The following is a 24,967-nucleotide window of genomic DNA, read 5'->3' on the forward strand; positions in this document are numbered from 1 at the left end:
TGTAAAACTACATAACCTGTGCACCAGTGCAAAAGTCAGACCAAGGCTCCAGGCTGCCAATCATTTTTAGTTACAGATACCAAAAGGTAACTGTGCTGTTGAAAATTTATAAATAAAGGTCAGATGCTTCATAAAAAATGAAAAATCTTAACCTATAACCTCAGAAACGTATGATGAGAAAATTCTACTTCTTGACAACACTAATCTGCAGAAGTACAGAATCGCAGAACCATGGAATGGTTTGGGTTGGAAGGGACCTAAGTTCATCTCATTCCACCTGCTGCCCTGGGCAGGGACACCTTCCACTAGACCAGGTTGCTCCAAGCTCCATCTGGCCTTGGACACTTCAAGGGACAAAAGAATTGGGCAATGTATGGAGATTCTCTAATAGAAAAAAAACTACAACTCTCGGAGAACAACAAAGTATTCAAAACAAGTAAAACTGACAATAAAAGAATCCAACTAGTCTTAGAATCAAAGAAAAAGCATACTTAATTCCTTTTAATTTCCCCTACTTCTTGATCCACACCACACATTTCTCTATGGAAAGGGCTGCCCAGGGCACTGGTGGAGTCCCCATCCCTGGAAGCATTCAAAAACTGTGGATGTGACACTTGAGGACACTGTTAGTGATGAACATGGTGGTGTTGGGCTGACACTTGGGCTTGGGGATCTTAAAGGTCTTTTCCAACCTCAACCATTCCATGATTTAGACTTGGGTACAAACGGAGAAGCACTAGAGAACCCAAGGCAGGAGCAGTCTCACACTCCTTCACCCACACCTGTGGCAGAGAGCCTTTGCAGTGTCCTGCCCAGCCCTCCAAGCTCCAGAAACAGATTCCCTCACCAATTCCCAAAAACCAGCCCCAGCAGGAATCCTGTCTGTCCAGGTCTCGGCACAAGAGCACAGGCACAGCAAATGCTACAGAAGGCACAACATGAGGAGCATCTCTTTCCATGGCAGAGCCAGTTCAGCAGTTTTAGCTCATCTGCTCCCACCTCCACCACTTGATCCCAGTGCTCCAGAGTCCCCCTCTCCTGCTGTGACACCACTCCTTGTGCAGCTGCACAGTAACTAGACCAGGAAGGAGAACAGTGTGAGAAAATCCAATCAGAAGTACAATATCCCCATTCCAGATCAGTTTCCCAATCCCATTCATCTTCCAACCACAAACAACAATTGTGCTGGCACGATTCAGAGCACAGTCCACGGGTGAGAACAGACGGTGGGGAAAAGGGGCTGTTCAGACAGCTCTGCCACCGGAATATTCAAATTACACCCTGGGAAGCTGTGAATTCAAAGTCTTCCCCCTACCCCCAGCACCACACAATCATCTTGCAGCAACACATTCCAGAGTTTTGTTTTGAAAGCCAATAAAGGAGGAAGATTCCAAGGAGGAAAGGACATTTACGAGGCTGACGCACAAGTTAAGGAACTTTGGTTGAATCCATTTAGGTTAAGTCAGACTGTCCCGGGGGCAGCTAGAAGAGCTGCAAGAGGTGGGTGTAGGGATCCATCCTTCCCAGGGCACTCAACACAACGCATCCACCGTGGCACCTTCTAGCAGTTACAAAAAAGATAAAAATTGCTACAAAAAGAAGCCAAGTCTGATTTCTATTCCTAAAACCTGCTAGTACCAGTTCCAAAGTTCAAAACTATCTTTATAAAGCATCTTTTCCATCTCTCTTCAATAATTTAGTGACTGTCTTAGTAGAGTTATCCCTGGGATGATGGGAAGAAAAAAGTTCTGGTAGGGAAAAAGAAAAACCACCAAATTCCATGTTTTGTATCACAATTCCCAGCAAACACAACTGGATTACAGTCAGTTCACATTTAAGCATGAAGAACGTTTGAGTTTTGATTATATAACGTTTTTAGGGCAAAAGAGCTATTTATCAGACTACTAACATTCTTCTTGTTGCAACCAAATTCCAGGAAGTCTCTCAGTTTTACAGTCACTCCATTGTGGAAAGCAAAATCCAGGAGATGACTAAAAACTTCTAACTGCACTTGCTGCAGTGCAAAAATGCCATTTTATTAGTACACACACATTATTGGGTAATTCAAAATGAATGTATTAGCTAAACTAATCCCATGTTTAATCAGATTTGGTACCTGACATCTGATGAACTGCTTTAATTACAGGTTTTCACCCTCGCCTACTGCCAACGAAGAGCCAACTTTGTTCTATTTGAATGCTGCAGATGATATTCAACCACAGGACAACCAGCCTCGAGGTTTTAGGTTTTATGCTCCAGTGGTTTTTCTACTACATTACTAATCTGTATGCACATTTGGGTTGGTTTATTCCAAAAAGGACAGTGTGTTATGTAAAGACGAGAAAGAAACATACTACAGCCTAAATATTTTCGGCATGAAGTGATGCATATTTTTTTATATCTCTATTAACTTCTTAGCAGGAGATGCCATCCTTCTGCAATGGTTACAAAGCATTTCTTAATTGATTATACATTATTTAATACTGACTATACATTAGAAGACTGGTTTTAGTCCTTCACACAAGTCAGCTCCTCAGGGTCTGTGGGATGAGCTCCAGCAACAGGCCTTGGAATCCACATTTCCCATTTCTTTCATTTTTAACTGCTACAACCAATATATAAAACATTTAGAGATCCTGTTGCAGAGGCCTGCAAGTACAGTTTCACTATCATTTTAAGCCAACATAAGCTGCTGCTGAAAGAACCAGTCCCACCCCTCCTCAAGGCCAGTTTCCACACGTCCCTTCCTTGAGTCAGCATGAGCCATTCATGAAGACCCACAGCAAACACAGGATACTCACCCCATTAAAAATCATTTCTCCTCCCCTTTTCCTTTGGGAAGGAATAAGGGAGAAGCTGAGTTAATTTCAACACAATCAGTCCAGCTCACTGTGGCCACGTCAGAGTTGGCGTGAGCTGAGGCACAAGGAAAAGAGGAGCACACGACTGCCTGAACTGTGCACGTGGGAATCATTCTGGCTGGAGCTGCTCGTGGAAACACACCTACAGGGGCAAAAACTGGAACATAAAGCATTCAGATACTCAAAGAAAATACTCCCTGTCCCAAGATACGCATAAATGAAAAGAAATTACTCGAATGAGTTATCAGAGCAGTTTACATTATCGACTCACACTGCGGGCTGAGTTTTTATTACCCACTCACACTCACCTGAGGTGTGCGGGCTTTTAGAGTTTTGTTTAACATTTTTTTTACGAGAATATGAAAACAAAACTCTTAACTGAAATGGTGGTGCAAGCCAAAATTTTAACACATGGTGCAGGGACAGTCTGATGACGTAACTCGGCCTGTCCAGAGAAGGGGAGAAAATACACCAGAAAAAAAAATCACACTACAAAAAACTTCAGTCATTGGGTTTCCAAATGTAGCTTCACTTTTTTTAATCGGTGCATGCAGACTCTGCCTCTTTAACTCCAACAAACCAAATTTTGTATGTCAGAAACCCCAGTAACCCCCCAGACCACTCCAACCTCAGCTCCTCTCAGAACCTCTGTGCTCCCCAGCACCCATCAGCGATGGCTCCCAAGGCCGGGATCGCCAACCACACGAACCCGACGCGCACAGGAATGCGATTCAGAGGAGAAGGGACTGGCCCCAGTTCAACCTGGGGCTGGATTCCACCCGCGGGGCGGCTGCGCTGCTAAAAGCAGAGCAGTTATAAGAAACTACTCTCTCTTAACACACCCTCATCATAAATGCATATTTGTGGTTCTCTCACTATGTTCAGACCTTTCCCTTTATCTCATCAGTTGTACTTGTACCCTGAGCCAGAGCACTTGTCCACAGGATAAACTTATCTGTATCTATCTAGGAAAAAAAAAAAAAGGTGCACTGGAGCGTGTTCTGATCAGTCAGAGAACCACTAACACGTTTTCCTAAATCCAGATAAAATCATATTCACAATCACTTCACTACTCATTCTCAAGAAGTATATTCATTGGTTCTAAAGTTTAAATTGCATTTCAACTTATCATCTCCTTGATCTTTTGTTACGACAAAATATGAAAAGCAAAACTTGCTTTAGCCTCTTTATAACCCTTCTCTGCTTTATACATCTCTGTCACAGCATCTCGCTTGGATCAAGCAGGTCATTGTGACCACAACATCCTCCCCTCGACCTCTTCCAGCTCTGAATCCACATCTACGCACCAGAAGAAAAATACACTCTTGATTAATCAGTTTGAGACTCTTTTCCAACCTGAAACACTCAACCATTCAATTAAATACAAAAAAATAAAAGAGAATTCACAGTAAGATTGGGCAGTTCAAAAGCTGTGCTCAATTAACAAGTACTTGAAGCAATTTTGTGACTTACACGGAACATTTTTACACGCTTCCCAAATTTCCAGTAGGATAAATCATAACTTCGATGGGGTTTATCACCTGTATTTATAATTGAACTTCCCTGTTCCAAAATACTCTCCCTACTGCTGGCACTAGGACTGAAACCAACTGGAACGCATTGTGCTGGGTAACCAGAGAGCCTTGAGCCCCTCTAGTAACATCCTAAAAAAAAACTTACAAGCTACCCGTGATAACTTTAAAGAGAGAATCAATTACTCTGAGCAGTTTGAGAGTTCCCAAGATGTGCTTTGATTCATTAAAGTCTTTCTATTTCTTTTACCTTCATCACTTACCAACATACAATTCGAAGTTAATGACCATATTATAGTCCTAAAAAAGTTAAATCTTTCCTGCAACAACATTAAACTGGTTTAAACCTTCACTTCAGGGTAATAAGGGACTTTCCATTTCTTTTGTTGTACAGCCCCAAAATTGTTCCCTCCACCAGCTGTACTGTGGGCAGATATATTCAACAAACTACTAATAAACTACTAACAGGTACTTCTAGTACCACAAACTAACAGTAGTGGCTTTCAAGTCTTTTAAACACGAGAAAATGAGTTAAAAACCCTGTAGTACGTAACACTTGTCCTGATGGACTTACCCGTGTTCATGTGCACTTGTCAGAGCTCAAATTCGGTATTATGAAAACAGAAGTTAATTTAATTTACTTTTAAACCCACTTCATCCCCTCCGGGTCCGACTCCCCACAGAGGATGCTGCTTTACTCCGGTGCACGGGGATAACGCCCGGAGATGCCCCGAGGTCCCGGCACCGGGACCCCTGACCCTCCGCTTCTCGACCTCTGAGCCCGTTTTTAACCAAAACCAGGCCATCCCACCCCAAAAATCCGAGCCCTCTTGTTCCACTGAACCGCGTTCCCGGGACACTTTAATGAGCAGCTTTGGGGGCCCCTCACCCGCCCGCGCTCCCCGTTAGTTCCCGCTCCGGGCCAGAGCGTATCCGTCCCTCCGGCCCGGACAGAGCCGGGGCCGGGGAGGGCCGGGAGGAGCGCCGGGAGGGACCCCGGGCGGGCCGCAGCCCCCCGCCGCCGGCCCCGCCGCCGGAACCTGTCGGGACACATTCTTGCGGCGGCCGCGGCCGGGCCAGGAATGCGGCTGGGGGAGCCGGAGCGGCCCCGCGCGGCCCCGGGGCCCCTACGGACGCGCATCCCGGGGCGGGGGCGGCGGGCGGGCGATGCCCCGCGGGGCCCGGGGCGGCCCGGAGCGCGGGCCCGGCGGTACCGGCGCTGCCCCCCCACCACAGCCCGCCGCGGTCACTCACCCTTGGAGTAGAGCGACTTGGGGGACTCGAGGTCGAGGTCGGCGCTGAGCAGAGAGATGAAGTCCGAGGGCATCGCAGCTCCGCGGCCCGGCGGGGGCGAGGGGGCGGCGGGAGGAGGGGGGGCCGGGCCGGGGGGGGGGGGGGCGCGGCTGCCTTCGCCGCGCGCGGAGCGGAGCGGAGACACGGGCCGGGAGAGCGCGCGGTGCGCACGGCGGGGCCGCGGTCGGCGGGGCGGGCGGGCGGTCGGGCCGGGGCTGCGGGAGCGGGCGGCGCTCGCAGGGCCGGTGTGCAGCGGAGCGCGCCCGACGCCGCTCCGAGCCCGCTGCGCCTGCGCGGGGCACGGGAGGGGCCGGCGGGGAACGGCGGCGGCGCGGCCGCTCTGCGCGTGCGCGAGGGGAGGACGGGGACCGGCGGGGGCGGAGCGGCCGCGCGTGCGCACGCGGGCGGGGTGCGGGGGAAGAGTCTGGAAGGGGGGGGGGGGTCGCGATGGACGTTCACGGGTTCCCCTGCACTGAGGGGAGCCGGGGTGAGAGGAACCCTTCAGGGCAGCTCCTGGTGATCAGGGGAACCGGGAGCGCCCTTCAAGGGCAGCCCCAAGGATGGACTCTCAGAGGAGCCTCCGGCGGTGAGGGGGCCGGGATGGTCCCTCAGGGGAGGCCCCGGGGTGATTCATCCCGGGAGACCCCCAGGCTCAGGGGAGCACCCCGGCGTGAGGGCAGCTGGGATAAACCCTCCCGGGAGCCCCCGGGGTGAGGGCGGCAGCACTGGTTGCCCCGAGATCCCGCGGCCGGGGCTGTGCCTCGGGGGGCTGTGCCCGACCCTCCTCGCACGGTGCTGGGAGTCGTGAGGACACCCCGCGGGTCAGGGCCGGCTGTGGTGCCATCACAGCTCCGTCCACCCTCAGGGTTCTGCCATGGAAACCCACAAGGCAGAGCTCGCAAACCCACTGGTGGATATTGTCCCAAAAAAAGAGCTATTTTCAAATAACATGAAAATGCACAAGCAGTGTCAACAGTGCATTATCATTGACACGGGTGGCAGCTGCCTTAAGAAACAAATGCCCCACATGGGGGGAATAGGGAGAACATGAGTGCTGAGTTACTGAGAGGGAGTTTGGGAGTCCCTTTCCCTGAAAGGTACAAGAAGGGGGAGGAGGCGTGGAAAGGTGTCCCGCACAGATGTAAAATTACATTTCCAAACTGTCCATAATCTGCTTTGGAAGTGGGGAAGGAATGGGAAAGCAAGAGGGGTTGTATGTGAGTGGATGGAGGTGCCAGGTGAGTGCTTAAGCTGTGAAAAATGGAGGCAGAAGGAGCTGTGAACAGCTGCCGCGTGCCTCCGGCACCGAACAGGGTCCAGTTTCCCTGGGACACCAAAAGGTTGGCTCCCGTCCCTCCTGCTGCCAGCTCCTTGCCAGTCTGCTCTCAGATCCCAGTGAAATCTCCCTCTAAAAACACTCAGTAGCTTCCATGTGCTTACCGCAGCCCAACAGCCAGTGAATGACCCTTGAGCCCCATGCCCTGCTGGTCAGTCGGTCACTGTGGGATGGCCACACTGGTGCCTTCACCAGGCCCTTGACCACAGTCCTGTGCTTGTGACACCGTTGAGTTGATCCTTGGAGCACCAGCACTCTGTTCCGCCACACTCCCTGTCCACCGGGCGCCAGGCAGTGCTCATGGCATCAGAGTGGGACACACATGGTGTCCATGGCTTCACAGTCCTGGCAGAGCAGTGGCAGCTGCACGGTGCGTGGTTGGTGGCATCGGTTTCTCTTTCATCCCAGACAAGCTGCTGTAATTCCTGGAGCTGTCCTGGCTTTTCGTCTCCTCTGCCTGTCTTCATTCATGGTGTGGCAGGAGGGCACAGGACTCCAGTACATCTACGGATTTCAGCCCTGTCCATCAGCCATCACTCCTGGTGACCAGCCCCTCCCCAGAGTGTGCCATGGAAGTCTCCAAGACCCTTCCCTGGACAGCGACAGCCAGGATGCAGCCATCCTGGTCCCCAGGAACACTCGTCATGGCACATCGCAGTTCTGCTGCTGTTTCAGGGTGCTCAGCACTGCTCACCCATACATTGTTCAAGTCAGGTATGAGTGCCCTCCTGAGTTAAAAGTCTTCCAAAAGGGTTTGCTGTGATCACTGAGCCCCTCAGCAAAACGTCCAGGGATGGGACAGCCACAGCTTCACTGGGCCTTACCACCCTCACAGGGAACAATTCCTTCTCAATATCCCATCTAACCCTGCCCTCTGGCAGTGGGAAGCCATTCGCCCTTGTCCTGGCATTCCAAAGTCCCTCTCCAGCTCTCTTGGAGCAGTCATACTCAGGAGAGCTGAAGGGAAAGGTTCCCCTTTGTCAATCTCAAACCTGACAACTTCAGAAGGAAAGGGGCATTCACCTGTGCAAGGCGGGGATTGCCCTGCCCTGCAAGGGAGGGAGGAATGTCAGTCCATGAGAGGAGAGAGAGCTACTGCTATGCTGGCACTACAAAACTGAATTGTTTGGGAAGCATCCAGGGAAAACAATGTAAGACTGTGCTATACTCACCTCCTGTCTGAGTGATGAAGGAGACAGAGGCTCTTGCAGAACGTGCCATCACCAGATGGGCTGTGGTGGGGAAGGAAAACAGATCTTAGTCCTGAAAGGGAAGTGGTGAGAGACAGAGTGCTCAGGGATGGAGCAATTCAGGATAGAGAAGGTGCCTTTGAGAGTCACAGGAATTCATGGCTGGGCAGTGAAAGGACAGCACCGAGAGCCCGGATGTTGCTGGCCCAGCAGCAGCAGCTCCACGACAGCTGCTGGAGCGTGTTTGGCTGTGAAGGGCTTTGCAGGGTCCTGGGAAGGGCAGAGCTGGGAGAGTACAAATAACAACATAGAATGGGGGGTCAAAGCAGAGAAAAAAGGAGTCCTAGCACTCTGTGGAGTGAGGCAGGAGCAGACTGGCTGTGCAATCCCGCCTGTGTTCACCCAGCCTGGGGGAGCTTCCAAAGCACTGCGCTGGTAACAGCTGGAAAGGAGAGAGGCCCTGGTGCTCCTAGCATTCCAAGACAGGGAGGCTATGGGCAAAGGCCAAATTTGGAGAATAAATAACCCAATTTTTTGGGAGGACCAAACAGTCCTGGACAATTAGAGTTTTAAAGGATTAAATAAATTATTAGTCCACAGTGCAGCACAGACCAGCAGAACCACACTAAGGCGGGTCAACAAAGCACATGTACAAGGTTTCCTGGGATCCAGTTGGAGCCATAAAACTCCTCTTGTGGGCCCCAGAACATGGAAAAGCCGTGGGAGCAGGTTGCAGTGGTTCTGTGTCATTGAGGTATTTTCTGTCTTTATTCTAAGTTCCTCTTCCTGCAGAAGCAGCCGGATAGCGGCAGGTGTGAGGGGGAAGGAGCCTAAACCGGGATCGTGGGGACAAATTAGCAGGTGCCTGCAGAATATCACTAACCCCGTCTGCGATTCCGGAGCCGACGTAGGTGTTTTATTTTCTAACGGTGTTAGAAAGACTGTCAGAAAATAATTAGGCTCTGTCAACAGTTCCCCTATTCCCAGATTACTTACGACTTCCTGACTCATTAGAGCTGCTGAGGTTGGCAGGAAACCTGTTTTATAGTAATTTCTGTTAGTGGTGTCCCTGGAGAAGAGACAACATGGTGCGGGTGACAGCAGCGTGTGACACCAGCATGTGACACCAGCGTGTGACATTGGCGTTGACTTCACCCTCGTGATGGAGGCACTGGGGCCGTCGGGGTTGTGCAGGGTGGTTACTGCTGGCAGGAGACACCGTCCTCCCTCCATCCCCATCCTGACGACAGGGAACAGGACACTCGGTTGCGGGCCCAATGCTGGGCAAGGTCCAGCTTTAAGTGCACGGGATTTGCTGGTGTCCTGAAAATTTGCCTGGTTCGTGACAGTTTTAAAAACAGAGGGGACACGTAAATCCCATTAAAGGGCCTTTCCATTTAATCCTGGAATAAAGCCACCATAGCCTCCCTGTCCCAGAGTGGGAGCTGTGATGTGCAAACACAAGTTGGCTGTGTCAGGACTCTTCTGGGGCCCACTGGCCCCTGAATTTTACCATCTCTGTCTCAGACACCCTGCAAATCCTCTTTGGTGCTCAGAGGAGCAGGACCATGCACAGTACTGACCCTGCAGCACTTGGAAGCAGATTTAAAAATAGTTCTGAAATCTTCTGTTTATTTCTCTGATTTTTGGATCTAATTCCTCTAGATGAAAGATAAAGTTTACAGTGAGACACTGCTTGCCAAGAACACAAAGCCCAACCTTCCTCCTCAAAACTTGCACTTCCCACTCAGTTCATGCCCTTTTTCCCTACATCATCTCAGCTGAAATCCAGGACCAAAGCAGATGTTCCCATTGATTTTCCATGCCCTTTTCCAAAGTCAGCACCTTGCTGACCTCCTGCTCCCTCCTGTGATGCTCCAACCAGGTACTGCTTCCCTGAGGCTGCTGATGGTACTGCGAGATCCATAATCAGGCAAATTTTAAGAGCCTGATTCTGCTGACAGCCACAGGAGTGGAATGTTACATCCTTTTATAAGCAGACATGCAAATAAGCGACAAATTCTATGGTCTCCATGTCATCTTTCCATTGAAAACAACCCTCCTACACACTCTTCTCACAGAGGTGTGAGCATGGGACTCCTGGGACCACAGGGCAGTGGTGCCGCCATCACACACCACGTGGCTTCTTCCAGGGAAAACCCATGCCCATGGCTGCTCTGCCACTTGCTCATGGCACTTTCTAAGAGATGATTTGGATTATCAGGATGATATAGGCAGCCCTTACAGCTGCCCTGCTGCAGTTGTTAAAACTCCCATTGTAATTACAGCATGGAATATTGTATGGAATCAGGAGCTGCCTGTGCAGTGCTTAGCCCCAAACTGCTGCTTCCCCAAGACCCACAGGGACCATCGGGTCGCTCGGACACCCATGCTGCCGATCATCCTTTGCACAGGCTCAGCACCAACTTCTACCAAGGAAAGATTTCTCCTCTACCAACAGGAAGGCAAATCCCATGTCTGCAGTAGCTCCCCAACACTGGGTATTTGAGCCCTGTAACACGGGGTAACAGGGTATGGAGTAACTAAATATCCCACACCTGCTGGAAGACAGGATCCTGCACCTGTTTGTTGTACAGCTTTATTGAACACAGCAAACACACAGCCTGGCACCTCCTGCCAGGCAGACAATCTCCAGCTACAAGAAATGGCATTTTGTGGGTGCTTGCATCACGGAACATGCACCAACTGCCCCCCGGAACACTCTCAGACTTCCCACCCCTCCTCCACAAACCATCAGCCCAATTAACAGTTCCATTCTGCGTCATCAAGGAACTTGGGGTGGTGGAGAGGCAGAAAAGGTCGGCACTGCACTCTTGGGCAGCCCTACCATGCTCACATTAAGCAAAGGAGCTGCCTCCGTGCTCATGTTTCCAGCTCCTCACTCAACTCCTCCTCCTCCGCACCTGAAGGAAGCGGAGCACAGCCCAGATTGAATTCCACCCACAGAGGTTTCTGTGGGGTGAAAGCTGAGACAGCGCCAGCATTGTGCAGGGACCTGGCAGCAAACACGGGCTGTGCGGGTTCAGCATGAGGACAGAGCTTGGCAATTGCCTGTTTTAATCCTTGAACAAAACGAATAAACAAGCTTTGTTAATGCCTCCCTTGTTGCCCGAGCGGTTTCACACCTGTGGGGCCCATCCTTGAGCCAGTCAGAACAGAATGAGAAGAGGTGGCTCCACCACCACCCCAGAGGACACCCGGAAAGCACCGGGCTCATTCCAACCCACCTCCATCCCAGACACTCTGCCCCTTGTCATTAATGGAGAAGTGAGAAGACTTTGATGTGGCTTCTGCAAATGCATCTCAAGCACTTTGAGGTCTTTGAGGAGCTGGCACATGTGCAGACAGAGGCTACTTGGGGTTCCACAAGGCACTGGACAAGGATCTTACCAGCTCCAAGAAGCCCTGCAACAAGACTGAGAATCTCTCCATGGCAATCAATTTCCATTAAGAGGAAATAAAGGTTCCATAGCATACAGGAATCAACAGGCAACTTCCCCAATAGCAGAGGGTCAAGAGCTGATGGCAAGGGTCAGTGATGGCAAGAAGTTATTTAGAGCAACCAAAATGCAACTCGATGTAAAGAGTACCAGGAAAATGGTATAAAAAAAAAAAGTCAAAATCCAGGTAAAAGTGCTGCCTGTGGAGAAAACAGGTGTGTTTCCAGCATCACACCTGCCCTGTTCCTCAGGTGAGCACGGTGCTCCTGGATCCAAACCAGCTGACCTTTGTGGAGTCTTGCACTGCCCTGAACAACCCTGACTCAGCACAGTGATACTTTGGCCAACATGTGCCTTCCAGCTTCAAAACCTTTCCCTGATACGGAATCTACTCTAAACTCCCCCAAACTGAGTTCATAGTTCACAATTTTGTGTTAGATGTGAAGGCAGCCCTGGCAGTGCTCTTACTCCAAGTTCCCTGGCCTTTGCTTTTAAAAAGCAGTGTGTAATTCCACATCCAAGAACAAAACCTTCTGGAGGACACAGTAGTTTTATGGAAGAGAGAAGAAACCCCACAACCCATGGAAGGTTTTCACAGCAGAACCCCGGGGTATCACTGCCCTTTCTGCTGTGATACCAGGGGATGATCAGCTGTGCTGCAGGTTTGGATTGGGAGCCAGTGTCACTGGCAGAGCCCCGCCAAAGGGTAGTGGGCACCAGGATACCACTTCCCTTTATCAGATCCCTTTATCCCTTTATCTGCCCCTTTGGGCAGATCCCAAAGCCCCAGACCAGTGTGCTGGAAGAGCTGGAAAAGTTCCTGCCTCAGCACAGGAAGCAAACTGTGCACTGTCTGCCAGCACAACTGCACAACACACAAAAACAGGGCAAGAGGGAAATACCCTCTATTCCCAGACAAAACCAGCATTATCCACAAATTCCAAATGCATTTCCTTTCCCTTTTCATTTTAGTAGAAGAGACCAGATTTAATTGTTTCCCCCATCTGGTGCACATTCACAGTCCATAAGAATGAGTTTTGTTTCCAATACATGTGTCGGATCATGCCCTTAGGGAGAAAGAAGAATCTGCATTTCCAGGAGCCACATGCCAGTTCCCACTGGCTCTGCCACGCACAGCACGAAAACACCCAAGCCAACCAGGATTCAATATAAGTTGTTCACAGGATATACATTCCAAAGGGACAAGTACAAATACTACAAAATGAACAGAATCACTTTTAAAATCCATGTATTTGTTTAACCGTTAAAAACAGACAGGTACAGGAAGAGGTGGCCAAGCAAACAATTCCCTGCTGCTCCAGTTAGTGTTGCCTGCATGCTCTGGGAATGTTCGTGTGGAACCAAAGCTCCAGACATCTTTTCTGGCAAGGGCTGGAGACAACTGGCAGATGATTCCCAACTGTGTGAAGGGCTGAGGCAGAGCCACAGGCCCAGGGCAGCTCTTTCATGGTGTCTGGCTTCACGCAAAGGCATTGTGAGAAAGCGGTTGTCTGGGGGTTATGTCAGAGAGCAAGAGAGAGCGAGAGAGAGAGCATGAGGGACACCACACCAATGCCAGGGAATACTGGAAGTTCCTCTTTCCCTGCCACTGCAAGAGGGGAGTACGACAGGTCTATAGGTCCCAGAGTTAGGACAGAGTTTGGAATTAGCTTGGTCCCATGGATATCAACATCACTTGACAGACTCAGAGCTAAAAGCAAGGCAGGAAAGTTAAGGGCAGCAGAACTCCACGTGTGGCACACATATACTCTCTCTCCCTCTTTTCAGGCTGTCTGAGGCCCCAGCAAGGCCAGCTCAGGAGCTTTTCCCATCCACCATGTAATACCGATACATTAAACCTAAGACCAGTGCTCCGAAGATGGGGATCAGCCATGTCGACCAGAAACTACAGGGAGAGAAAAAGAAACAACAAACTAAAACGTACACACCACAGAAACCACAAGAAAGCATCTAGTTAATAATCCATTCCCAACGTTCATCCCTTGTTACACATCTAGGGAACACCTGGGAGCTGTACCCACAGGGTGACCCCCCAGCCATGGGCACAGGCTGGGCAGGCCCCACTGTCCCCGTTCACAGGCTCTGCCAGCCCCCACAAGAGGCCCAAGCGTGGCCTCGTGCCTTATAAAATAGCAGCTGGATGGCTGAAGTTTCCAGCTTGGCACATCCAGAGACCAATGGGGGGGTTTGCTGTTGGTTTGGTTTTATTTTCCTTAAATAAGTCAGGCTGTAATTTGCGTTGTACAAACAACACAGTTGACTCAAGGATGACAACAGCTACAGCTGTGCCCCAGTAAATCCGCCTTGCTCAGACTCCAGAGGCCACAGGCTCACCCTCAGCAGCCTCCTGAGCAAAACCTTCTGCACCAGCTGCAGGAGACCAGGGCCCTGTGCTGGTTTTAAGGATTTTCAACTAGACAGGCTGATCATGGTAAAATCCTCCGAAACCCCACCCATCACTGCGTTGTGCCACTCCTCGGCCCACAGCGACCACCCAAATAACCCCTGTGGTTACAGGGACGCAGCCACTGCCGTGCAACACCAGCACATGGGGCAGAGAATTCCAAACACTGGGATGCTGGTTCTGCCCAGCGCAGAGCAGACCTGGGCTCACATCCAGCAAGGGAGGTGCATACTCTGGCACTTGCTTTGGGGTATCTGCTTGCCAGGACACTGCAGTACATCCCTGGGGATTTTCCTGCCCTTTGGAGTTAAAATGCAGCTCTACAAACAGAGTCCCAACCTCTCCATGTCTCACTCTTATTTTCAGGAGATACTATACCTTGATTGGCCTGAGGATGTCATACTTGGATTCTGGAGGAGGAAAGAGGGAGTTAGCAGGGGAACAAAGAAACATTAAACAAGTGCTAAGAAGACAAGCCTGAATGTGTGATTACAAGTACAGAGGAGAAATAACCCTCCTCTCCCAAACACCCCGTCACCAGTGCGGATGTTTTTGGGGATGTTTGCTGTCATCTTTTCCTCCATGTTCTTTCCATCAATCCAATCTGTCCCACCCAGTCACCAACTTCATGCTGGAACTTGCACCCCTCTCAAAATAAGGCCTTGCTTATTACATCACAGCTTTGGGTTGGTTTTGTTCTTCCTCCTTATTTATTTCTACGTTAGTGATTCTCTCTCTTGCTGCCATCTTTAAATTACACTGGAATATGATTTTAAAACAGATGTTGCCCTCCAGAGAGAGCCCTCAGCTGTGCATAACGTGCTGGACTTATTGATCAGAACAGAAAAATACTTGAAAAAAAAATATTTAACTCAGATCCAAGGGAGCTACTCTGATCATCCCTGACTTCTGTGCACGTTTTCAGCATGTGATTCTGTTCCTGAATCGGAGTTGAATCAAACGATAAATTTTAAGGTGAACATGTACATAATCACACGGCTCCATGTTATAACTAAGCATGGGCTTTACCCAGCCTGAGTTATCCTTGATTTCCCTGCTGACATTTTCCTTCTGGATTCCTGCTGCTCTTCAAGTGGTCCTGCTCAGAGGAACATCTCCTGAAAGCCTTGTTGAAGGCAGAGCTGTGCCCTGTCCAGGCCTCCCAGTTCAGCTATCTGTGAGGCACATGTTTACCTCCCAGCTGGGAGTCTATTTATTGCCTTTTCCTTCTCCCCATCCCTTCCAAAGGCATTTTTGCAACACTCTGTCCTGTTCTAGTCCAGGAGTACCTGAGTGTTAAGCAACACCACTGATCCCCGAGGCAGTTAACAGAGAATTCCTGTTTGCCAGCCGGCCCCCAGCCGTGCCGTCTCCTGGCTCGAAGGGAACAACAAGGAAACCAGTTCCGTGGTCAGGACACAGCCAGAAATGCAAAAAAATGGTCTGTGGCTCAAGGTGTGGAAAAAACATCATTGCTGCCAGCAGGGAAAGGGCACAAAAACTCCCTTCCAATTTCACACTGAGGTGCCCACTGAGCTTCAGAACAAAAACAAAGGTAGAATTTGCTTGGGAAATTTATTCATGTGTAGTTTGCGTAAACATAAAGCCACAAGCTCCACAGAAAAAAAAGAGGGGGGAAAAAACCTCCAAAAGACATGTGACATTAAGTAACAGCAGAAAACTGAAATGCTGAGAGCTTACCTTAGAACCTTCCTTATTACGATCATTCTATCGGGAAAAAGAAGAAAGAAGAGGTAAGTGCTGACTTCAAAGGAAGGCTGCAGCCTTTATGAGGGAATTGCTCTGTACACAGGTAATTGCCTGGGCTCAGTTTTCAAAGGAGTCCTTCCTTTGGCACCCAAAGGCAGGCAGGAAGGTGGTGTTTGTGCTCCTGGGAATTCTCACCCTCCTGAGCTCAGAATTACAAGGCAAAGGTGGATTATGCTTCCACCAGCTACAGAGGGAACCCATGAATTCAGCTTAAGTACCCCAATTTAAATGAAGTGAGAAATCTGTTCTGAATGGTGGAAGGAGAAGACCAATTTAGTTCAATTTCCCCAACAGAAACCCTGGACAATAAAGGGACTGCCTAAACCCCTCAACTACTAACCTATTTCACAAGACGTGCCTCAGTGGCTGTGTGTGGGGGTTATGCGAGGGACTCACCGGATGGACCTCTCCAATGTAGTACTGCTTCAGCATTTCCCTGGCATCCGTGGAATGGCCCACATCTTCGAAGCTCTCAGTGGCATCTCTGCCAGCTTGCTCGAGCAACACCTCTTCTCCACCTGGGTGCTGGAAGAGAAGAGTCCAGCTGAGCCAAGGACTGGATGCAGAAAGGCACTGAGGATGTCATCGGCCTTTCTCCCAACCTGCACCGCTGGACACCTCAACCAACACCATCAATAAAATCTGCCAAAGGTTCAGCTGTTCAACATGTCAGGAATTCACAAGACACCAGTGGAGGAAAGGATATTCTACTTCTTCAGGTACTACTGAAATGATGGTGTTTGGCTGAGTCTGCACACAATGTGCAATACTGAACTTGATCCTGTGTGCAACCACCAGTGACACAGGGGGAGGAAATCATGAAGTATCACAAAAATTATACTGTTTAATGTCATACACTGATTTCAGAGATTCAGAGCTACAACAGCCAAATCCCCAGGGAGCTCCAGAGTGGCACTGCTACTGCTGTGGGTGGCAGCTGGTCACAGCTGACTTTCAGATGAGATAAACTGACACAAACCCGGGTGTGGTTCTGTTGGCTGTGGTGGGCTGGGCTCTGTCCACTGTCGATGCCATAATTACAGGAACAGACCGGCAATGGAAAGCGCTAACCACAGACCTAGCAAAGGACAATCCCTTTACAGTCTGAGTGTGAACTACCAGCTAATCCAGTTACACCAATAAAGTGGTCACGCATCTCAAGGCACGCACAGGGACTAACCCAGGGCTTCAGGCAACCAGCCCTGAATTGGAGAAGAGATGTTGGGCTGCATTTCAGATCAAAGGACCAACACACCTGCTTGTCTCTGTCATATCCTTCTCCTTCCCACAGACACAGAGCAGTTGCCTCCCCTCCTCTTCCTTCAGTTTGTCTGTTTTTGCTGCCAAAAGTCTGAATATTCCCACCAGGCCATCCCACAGCATACCAAACACAGGATGGAACACAAACCAGCCCCTCTGTGTGCTCTGGTGGGTTGCTGCAGCCAATCCTGCAATCCTCGTACTGCAGCTCTTTATTTGGAATAAATCCCTTTATTGTCCAGGTATGTCACTAAACCAACATGGAGCTTTCTCAGGAGCCAAAAAGGGCAAAGTGGAGGGACACAGTTTGTTAGCAGGCAGTTATCAGGTGGCCTGAGCTGGGGCACCAGGTGAGGCTAAGTGGCTCTTTCCCTGTGCCCAGCTGCAGCTCTTGCTGCCTTTTCTCCCACACCAACCCTCAGGCTCGCTTGATCCCAGAGAAGTCAGACCAGGGACTGTTGGATGTTGTCTGTTCACATTGCTCAGAACAGCTGTCCAATTTCCAGCTAAGATCCACTGAAAAGCTGCCCATTTACCTAAGCCTTCTAGAAGAACTCCTTACGGTTGCCTCACCAGAAATTTCATATTTCAGACAGGGAAATATCTAATTTTAAGCAGACAACCTTCCTTTCCTAATCATTCACTCTAAAAGGGCAGACAAAACCCTGCAGCAAGAGGGAACGTGCAGTGGATCTTTCAGTGACATCCAGTCTCTCCACAGACAAAAGACAAGAGGAAGGATAAAATTCAAGAGAAGGAGAACAGTAAAGTTCAATCCTCTTTACATCTCTGGCTCTGAAGCCTTTCTATGCATTTGCTCAATCCACAAATATTTATGCACATCTGTCTTTCGCTGCAATCTCCAAGCTTAAAAGAGAAAGACCTTCAAAATATTTTGGCATCTCTTATTTCTGAAGGGCTCTGTCCTCCAGACAGCACCGCTGCAGCCAGACAATTCCTACCTTGTCCTACCCCGGCAAACGTAAACCCAGACTATTTGTACAGGAAGTCATTGACTCTGCCACAGAACTTCCCAAAACTTTGCAAAGCTGCAGCTGCTGCAGGAAAACACGGAAACGGTGTTGCAAACTATGGGGGGTGGAAGTACTTCCAGGGGAAACAATGGCTGCAAAATGTCAATTTCTGACAAGAAACAGCCAAAAGCAAACCAGAAGCAGAGAGGTGACAATAAAATTGGGTCCTCCATGTCACTGGACCTTCAGCAGACACAATGAATAACAGTGACTTGGAACTGAGGGCACGCAGCAAAGGCCTCCAAGAGCACATCCCAAACTTGCACAAGGAGAGAGCCTGGAATCCCCTCCCCACAAACTCCAAGGACCTATCTGCAAATGTCTGGCTGGGAACTGCTGGTACAGACCTACTGGAGACGCAAATGAGCTCAGCAGCACCACTAAGCTTCATGACTAATTAGATCACGGTGTCAGGTTGAGGAGGGATGCAACTTTCATTCCTACTGCCCAGAATTGAAGAAATAAACCAGGAGAGGGAAGAGTATTCTCATGCAATAATAATGTGCCAGCACCATACAAGCCAGAACCAAGGACGAGCAGCCACCTGGACAAATGATCCCCACATCCTGCACAGCCGGCTGTAAGGCATGGAATGGGTTTTCCAAAACCACTTCTGCAAAGCTGGAGCAAGTCAGCATGAGGAAACCCAGCTGCCTGGTGCTCCTCCTTCTCTTGAAGAACACTATACCTGAAACCAACTGACCGATTTGGGTCAGTGGTGTCACAACCCAGGCTCCTTCCACTTGGAAACTGGAAATGGATTCCTGCTCACACTTATCACGGGGATCGGGAATGGCAGCTTGTGCTGAGACATGGAGCTGTGGGGGCTGTTGTGTCTTGTGGGCTCAGATAACAGACACAGGAGCTTCCTAGAGAAACATGGATCTCCAGACAGTCCTAGTCATATGTGAAAATGGAGATAAACTGTATCCCTCCAGCATAACTGTAAATAAGTCTGTTATAGATTGTGCACAAGTTAAACACTCAGATTTTGATGCTGGAGTGGTGAAGTGTGAGCCTGACAGACCCCAGAGCACCTGCAGGAGGTAGAGCTGCCTCCCTCCACCCTCACTCACCCCGAGCACCCAGCCCCTCCTGCTCCAGCCACAGCCTACACGTGCTTTTCTAGACCACTGCAACCTGGAGTAATAACATGTATCCTGGTGTGGTCCGGTTACCCAGATTTGGGAGAAAATAGATCACCATAAGGCTCTCTAGATTTTAAAATAATCCTATTTCATTTCAGGCATTCACAGGCTCTCTGAAGCACAGGAGATTGCATCTCCCAGAAACACCTCCAACACTTCAGTTGCTGTCTTCGCACATCTCCTGGATTTGGTTCATGTTCTTAAAATTCAGTAAATTTTGCTATGTGATACATGTCTCGTTACTCCTATTACACAGTAAATAATGTGAATTGGAAACTTAAACTGGTCTACACTTCCAGCAGCACACAGATTTCGGCTTGGCTGACCTGCAGTGCATAATTTGCAGGAATCATGAAGCCAAATTCAACCTTTTAGTGGTGACTTCTTAAGGATTGCACAACCCCACTCATGTAACGTGCCAGCACTCAGCAATCCCAGCCAAACAATCTGTGAGCAAAGGCCAGGAAAGGCACCCACCAGCTCCTGCTCCAGTGACCACACGGGGCCAGGGGGACACACAACAGGGCACCCCGAGTGCTGTGGCTGCACCACGCAGATCTCTGCAGCACCAGCTCCTCAGAGAACTGCAACTTTCAACCGAGACAAGCACTCCTGGTTCCCATCAGCTGCACGCCATTCCCCGGCACTCCAGAGGGCAAAAGATAGAAAGAGGATTTTTGCCAATAAATTAGGCCTTGATCTACAGTTCCCCTGTGCCAGCGAGGGGTGTGCACAGCATGGTGTTGTGTCAGCCACGCTGGCACAGCTCAACAGTGCCCTTATTCTTCTCCCTTTCCCTTGTCCAAGTAGGTCTTCTCATGTCAGAAAAACACAAATGGGAAAAAGGGCCTGGAAAGGACAGAGTGAAATATCATCTCAGAGTGAAACACCATCTCAAGGTGACACTCAGGGCACTGCTGAACCTGACTTGCTGGAGGGACCAAAGTGTTTTTCTGGGCTCACTTATAATCCCAAAGGTGTTCCAGGGAGCAGGTCCCAGACTCCTTCTTACAGAGAACACCGAGGTGAAGACTCGACCTCCCTGCAGTGTCCACACTCTGAATCACAGCACAACGACAAGTGTAAGACAAGACTCGCAGCTCCTGCAACGGCTGTCCCAACCTCCAGCTCATTCTGGCTCTTCCTAAATCCTAACCCAGCATTTTCTTATTCAGAAGCCAGCTGTGAACTGCTTCTCCAAATTTTTACCTGGTCTTCCCCTGCATTTACTCAGCCTTTGTGCCCCCACAGCTCCCTCCCATCAAACTGTCCTGCTTCCACCTTGCACATCTCATCCCACCAAACTGCCCTGCCTGGAGCAAAGGAGGCTCAGGGGGTGCCTCTGCCTCTCCACAGCTCCCTGACAGGAGGGGGCAGCCAGGGCAGGTCGGGCTCTGCTCCCAGGGAACAGGGACAGGACAAGAGGAAACGGCCTCAGGCTGGGCCAGGGGAGGGTCAGGTGGGATATCAGGAGAAATTTCTTCCTGGAAAGGGTGGTCAGGCATTGGGAGGGCCTGCCCAGGGGGGTGGTGGAGTGCCCATCCCTGGGGCTGTCCAAGGAAGCCCTGGATGTGGCAGTCAGTGCTCTGGGCTGGGGACAAGGCTGGGACTGGGCACAGCTTGGACTCCATGGTCTGGGAGGGATTTTCCAACCTGGACAATTCTGTGATTCGGTCATTTTCTGGACACAAAGAAGAAACCAGATTGTGTCAAACTTAATGAATAAATACTGAGAGCTGCAGAACAAGGCACAACCTCCAGTTGCCAGGTGATCACTTGCTCCTGCCTGATGCACCTCCGCCCTTGCCACGGCAGCTCTGTCACTGCACGCTGTGACTCCACAGCACACAGGCTCCAACCTCACGGGCCTGGAGGGAAACCAGAGTTGAATTCAGACCAGCAGAACCAACAAGCTGGAACTTCAGTGAAGTGTCTTCTTTGGAGCTGGTTCAGCCCAACCTCTGTACATTGCCCTGCAAATGCCACAATGTCTTTGCTGTTATTTCAAGTTGGGATAAACCCCTTTGAAATTTTCATAGAACCACAGAATCACAAAATATCCTGAGTTGGAAGGGACCCACAGGGATCAGCAAGTTCAACCCCTGGCCCTGCACAGACACCCCAACAACCCCACCCTGGGCATCCCTGGCAGCGCTGTCCAAACGCTCCTGGAGCTCTGGCAGCCTCGGGGCCGTGCCCACTCCCTGGGGAGCCTGGGCAGTGCCCAGCACCCTTTGGGGGAAGAGCCTTTTCCTGATCTCCAGCCTGAGCCTGCCCTGGCACAGCTTCATGCCATTCCCTCAGGCATTACTATTTTGTAACTGTTTATTCCCACTCTATTTACAGCTCTCAACACTTAGGACACCACTCTCAACCTTGTCAAAATCAGAAAACAAATGCAGTGAGTCTTGAAGGAATTTTTGTCCCCACATCCAAGGGAACTGGAGATTTGGCAGAAACTGCATTGTTTCCAAACCCCTGGTGCATGGTCCCTGCTGGGCAGGCAGCAGAGTGGTGGCTGCTGTGTCACTGTCACCTCCTCCTCTGACTTCTGGGGTGTCCCTTCACCCCAGACTTCACATTCAAACTACTGACGTGCCCCGATCCCGTTCACTCTTCAAGATGCGGAGTGAGGTACTTTTGAAATAGAAACTTCAAGCGCAGCATCTTGGACTGCTGTGATAACACTGTCACGGGCCTCTTCCACTTCCTTTTGAGTTGCTGCTGCGATGAGCAAATCGCCCATGTAATGTAGAATCATTGCTTGTGGATGCTTCTGTCGCGCTGGAGAAAGGGCCAGCTGGAAAGAAATCTGCCCCTCCCCGTGACCTGCCTGGACAGATTTCCTGGGAAACCTGGAATTGCCTCAGAAGAGCAGCAGCACAACCCCTGCCTCCGCCTGGCCGCGGCCACCGTGACCCGCCATCCCCTCCCTCCCCTGGAGGTATCACCGCGGGCATGAGCCCGGTCAGAGACCGCACAGCCCGGCCCGGGGGCTGCCTCAGGGGCACCGCGACCGCCTCAGGGGCCTGCTCGCCCCCTCCTCCTGCACCCGGCCCCGGGATCTCTGTCCCCACGGCACCCCCTGACCCTCCAGGGTCCTCCTCGCCCCTCTCGGCCTCACACGCCACCCCCCAGCCTCTCCCCGCTCCCCTCAGCCCCCGAGGGGCCGGGCCGAGCCGCCCCCACTCCAGGCCTCACCTCCTCCAGGAACCGGGTGACATCGTAGACGCGGCCGTGGATCACCAACCAGGTCTCGCGGCTCGAGTTCCGCTTCCCCACCTCCTCCAGGGTGAACACGGGCGCGGGCCCGTCCCCCCCCGCCGCCGCCGCCGCGGCCTCTCCTCGCCGCCCGCCCTCCATGCTGCCCGGCGCGGCTCCGCGGAACGCGCGGCCCGACCCGCGCCGGCCGCCGTAGCGATGGCAACGCCCCGCGTGGTTTCGGCCGCGCCCCGGGACCAATGGGGAGCGAGGCAGAGGGGGGTGCCGCCGTCTTAGCCAATGGGAGTGCGCGCCCGCGGGCGGGGCCCAATGGGGAGCGGCCGCGGCCAGAGGCGGGAAACAGCGCGCGAGCGTCGCCTCTGAGGCGGCAGCGGCAGCGGGCGGACACGAACCCGCCGGGACCGGCCCCCCCTCAGCCCCGGAGCCCTCAGCCCCCGCTCCCTTCAGCCCCCATTCCCCCGATACTGGCTCCGAGCCACCCTGCTACCCTCGTGCCGCCAGAGAGCGCGGTGCCCGTCAGCAGCCTGCCCTCAGCTTTTCCACTGTTCCTTTTGGTTCTTCCTGCGTGTATATAAAATAGATATGATCCCACAGCCCTTTCAACCGAGCCGGTGGAGGTGCAGCACATCCCCAGGTCCTGACTTTTCCCGGGTTCCAAAGCGAAGTTCACATTCAGGTCTGATGAGAAGCGCTGGGTAATTCTCCCTTCGGCAGGGTCAGGGTCAGAGGCCGTTCGGAAGCTCAGGGACCCGAGTAACGCATGAGCCTGATGGTTTCCCTTTACGAACTGGCATTTGTGGAATGTATTTCCTTGCACTTGCGGCGCAGGTACAAGGCTGGGCAGTGGGTGATTGTTTAACAGCTGCTGAGGAGGCAGAAATGCCGTGCTGTCAGTGCTAAACTGTGACCAGCACTGGCTGAAGGTTAAAGGTGTGCGCAGGGAGAGTCCAGCGGGCTCACAGCTGGGCAGGTCACAAATCCCTCTGCATCCCAAAGGGAGCTCAAGTGAAGTTCTCTATTTTAGGCAAGGCCATACATTCACCTACCCAGATACTGGGACGTTAAAGGCTCAGCCTGTTCTGAAACCTCTCCACAGTCACCTGATCAATATTAAATATTAAATATTGAGGTGCTGCTTCTTTTGATCCTTTCTGTCTACCTTTTCCCAGTCATCAGGGTTCTGTGTGTAACCCAGGAACCTCTGACATGGAAGTGTTTCCAGCTCCTGGTTGTGCTCAGGCATCCCAGCTCTCGGCACCTTTCCAAACCAATGTCTCTCCTTCTAGATCCTTCTCTGCCTGACCCAGTTCCAGAGGGAAGAGTTACCTTTGCTCACATTGGTTCAGAGTTTATATAATCTATTTGATGGGTTTCTTAAAAAGTGCCTTTGTGCTTCCTTCTCTCCATCCCTCATGCCTGGAGGGTTTCTCTGTGGATTTTCAAAGGGATCTCATTACCCTCATCCACATTTCCCTTGTCCCCTGTTCCATTGCTCCCTGTTTTTCTGTGGCTCTACACTGCCTTTCTAAGGCCTGAATGGCCTTGGAAGGGACCTTAAAGCTCCCCCAGTTCCACCCCCTGCCACAGGCAGGGCCTGTCCAGCCTGGCCTTGGACATTTCCAGGGATGGGGCAGCCACAGCTTCTCTGGGAGCTGTTCTCCTGTCTGGTGCTCCAGCACAGCAAGAGCAGAGCCTGGTGACCAGGGGCCCAGTGATTTTCCTGTTCTGTTTCCTGCTGTAACTCCTCCAGAAGGATGTGACAGGCACGAGACCACGGCAACATGCAGATCCTGTTCCCTGGAATATTTTCTTTCATCTGTAATCACTTCATCAAAAGCCACAAATCAGTGAGGGGAGGCTCAAATGCACAAGCACGGCTGCAATTTGTGCCTTCCTGCCCAGTGTTTTGTTTGGCATGTGAACTCCAAAGCTTTTCCTGAAAAACTGATGATGGCACTACAGGAGGACTCCGTGAACCTGGATAGTGAGGCCACTGGCATTCCTGGTCCTGATTCCTTTTCGTTTATTGGAGACGATGCAGAGAGCAAACCAATCAGTTTATTTTTGTATTTACTCTGGAATTTACTGTTCCAGGCTTGTTTTCCAATCCTGGGTGCTGTTAACACACTCGTGGCTCAGGCAGACCCCACAGCTGTGCGGGAGAGAAGCCTGGATTGAGGTGCCAATGCTGTGCCCTCCCCAGCTCCAGAAGTATGTTGGGAATTGTCACCTTCTCCAGCTCCTGGCTCTGCTGGGGGGATCACTGCTTTCGTGACATCTGTCACGTCACCACCCTGTCCACACCTCCCAGGAACTGCAGAGACCTTGTGGATCTCATGGAAAGCAAATCCATCTGATAGGGTGGGAGGTGATCTCCCGAACATCCAAAGGGTTGACACCTTCACCAGGAGGGCGTTGGAGGAGGAGATGGCAGC

At 51.1% G+C, this 24,967-nt stretch overlaps 2 protein-coding genes across 4 annotated transcripts in view; both read right to left on the reverse strand.

Annotated features, from left to right (window-relative positions):
• The window catches only part of NFAT5 (nuclear factor of activated T cells 5), a 57,110-nt gene extending 51,336 nt beyond the window's left edge, over nucleotides 1–5,774 (reverse strand). For both annotated transcript variants that reach the window (XM_032121666.1, XM_032121665.1), the window contains exon 1: nucleotides 5,648–5,774. In XM_032121666.1, coding sequence (XP_031977557.1) covers nucleotides 5,648–5,720 — 73 coding nt within the window. In that variant the 5' untranslated portion in view covers nucleotides 5,721–5,774. The remainder of the gene's footprint in view (nucleotides 1–5,647) is intronic.
• Nucleotides 5,775–12,905: 7,131 nt separating this feature from the next.
• Nucleotides 12,906–22,728, reverse strand: LOC116449804 (cytochrome b5). 2 transcript variants are annotated; one of them, XM_032121676.1, is made up of 5 exons: nucleotides 22,512–22,728; nucleotides 16,265–16,393; nucleotides 15,800–15,826; nucleotides 14,477–14,508; nucleotides 12,906–13,579 (listed from the first exon to the last, which is right to left on the reverse strand). In XM_032121676.1, exons 1-5 carry the CDS (start codon nucleotides 22,671–22,673, stop codon nucleotides 13,489–13,491), a joined length of 441 nt encoding a protein of 146 aa, XP_031977567.1. In that variant the 5' UTR covers nucleotides 22,674–22,728; the 3' UTR covers nucleotides 12,906–13,488. The 2 variants fall into 2 exon arrangements, with proteins under 2 accessions (XP_031977567.1, XP_031977568.1); XM_032121677.1 differs by having other exon boundaries at nucleotides 13,546–13,607; nucleotides 22,512–22,692.
• Nucleotides 22,729–24,967: the final 2,239 nt, after the last annotated feature.

This window comes from Corvus moneduloides, chromosome 12, assembly GCF_009650955.1.
Source record: "Corvus moneduloides isolate bCorMon1 chromosome 12, bCorMon1.pri, whole genome shotgun sequence".
Classification (NCBI taxonomy): domain Eukaryota; kingdom Metazoa; phylum Chordata; class Aves; order Passeriformes; family Corvidae; genus Corvus; species Corvus moneduloides.

Coding starts and splice junctions, on each gene's coding strand:
- LOC116449804 (XM_032121676.1), bottom strand. CDS start 22,673: ATGGAGGGCGGGCGGCGAGGAGAGGCCGCGGCGGCGGCGGCGGGGGGG. Junction 16,394..22,511: donor TCACCCGGTTCCTGGAGGAG/GTGAGGCCTGGA, acceptor CTTCTCTTCCAG/CACCCAGGTGGAGAAGAGGT. Junction 15,827..16,264: donor ACATTGGAGAGGTCCATCCG/GTGAGTCCCTCG, acceptor TTTTCCCGATAG/AATGATCGTAATAAGGAAGG.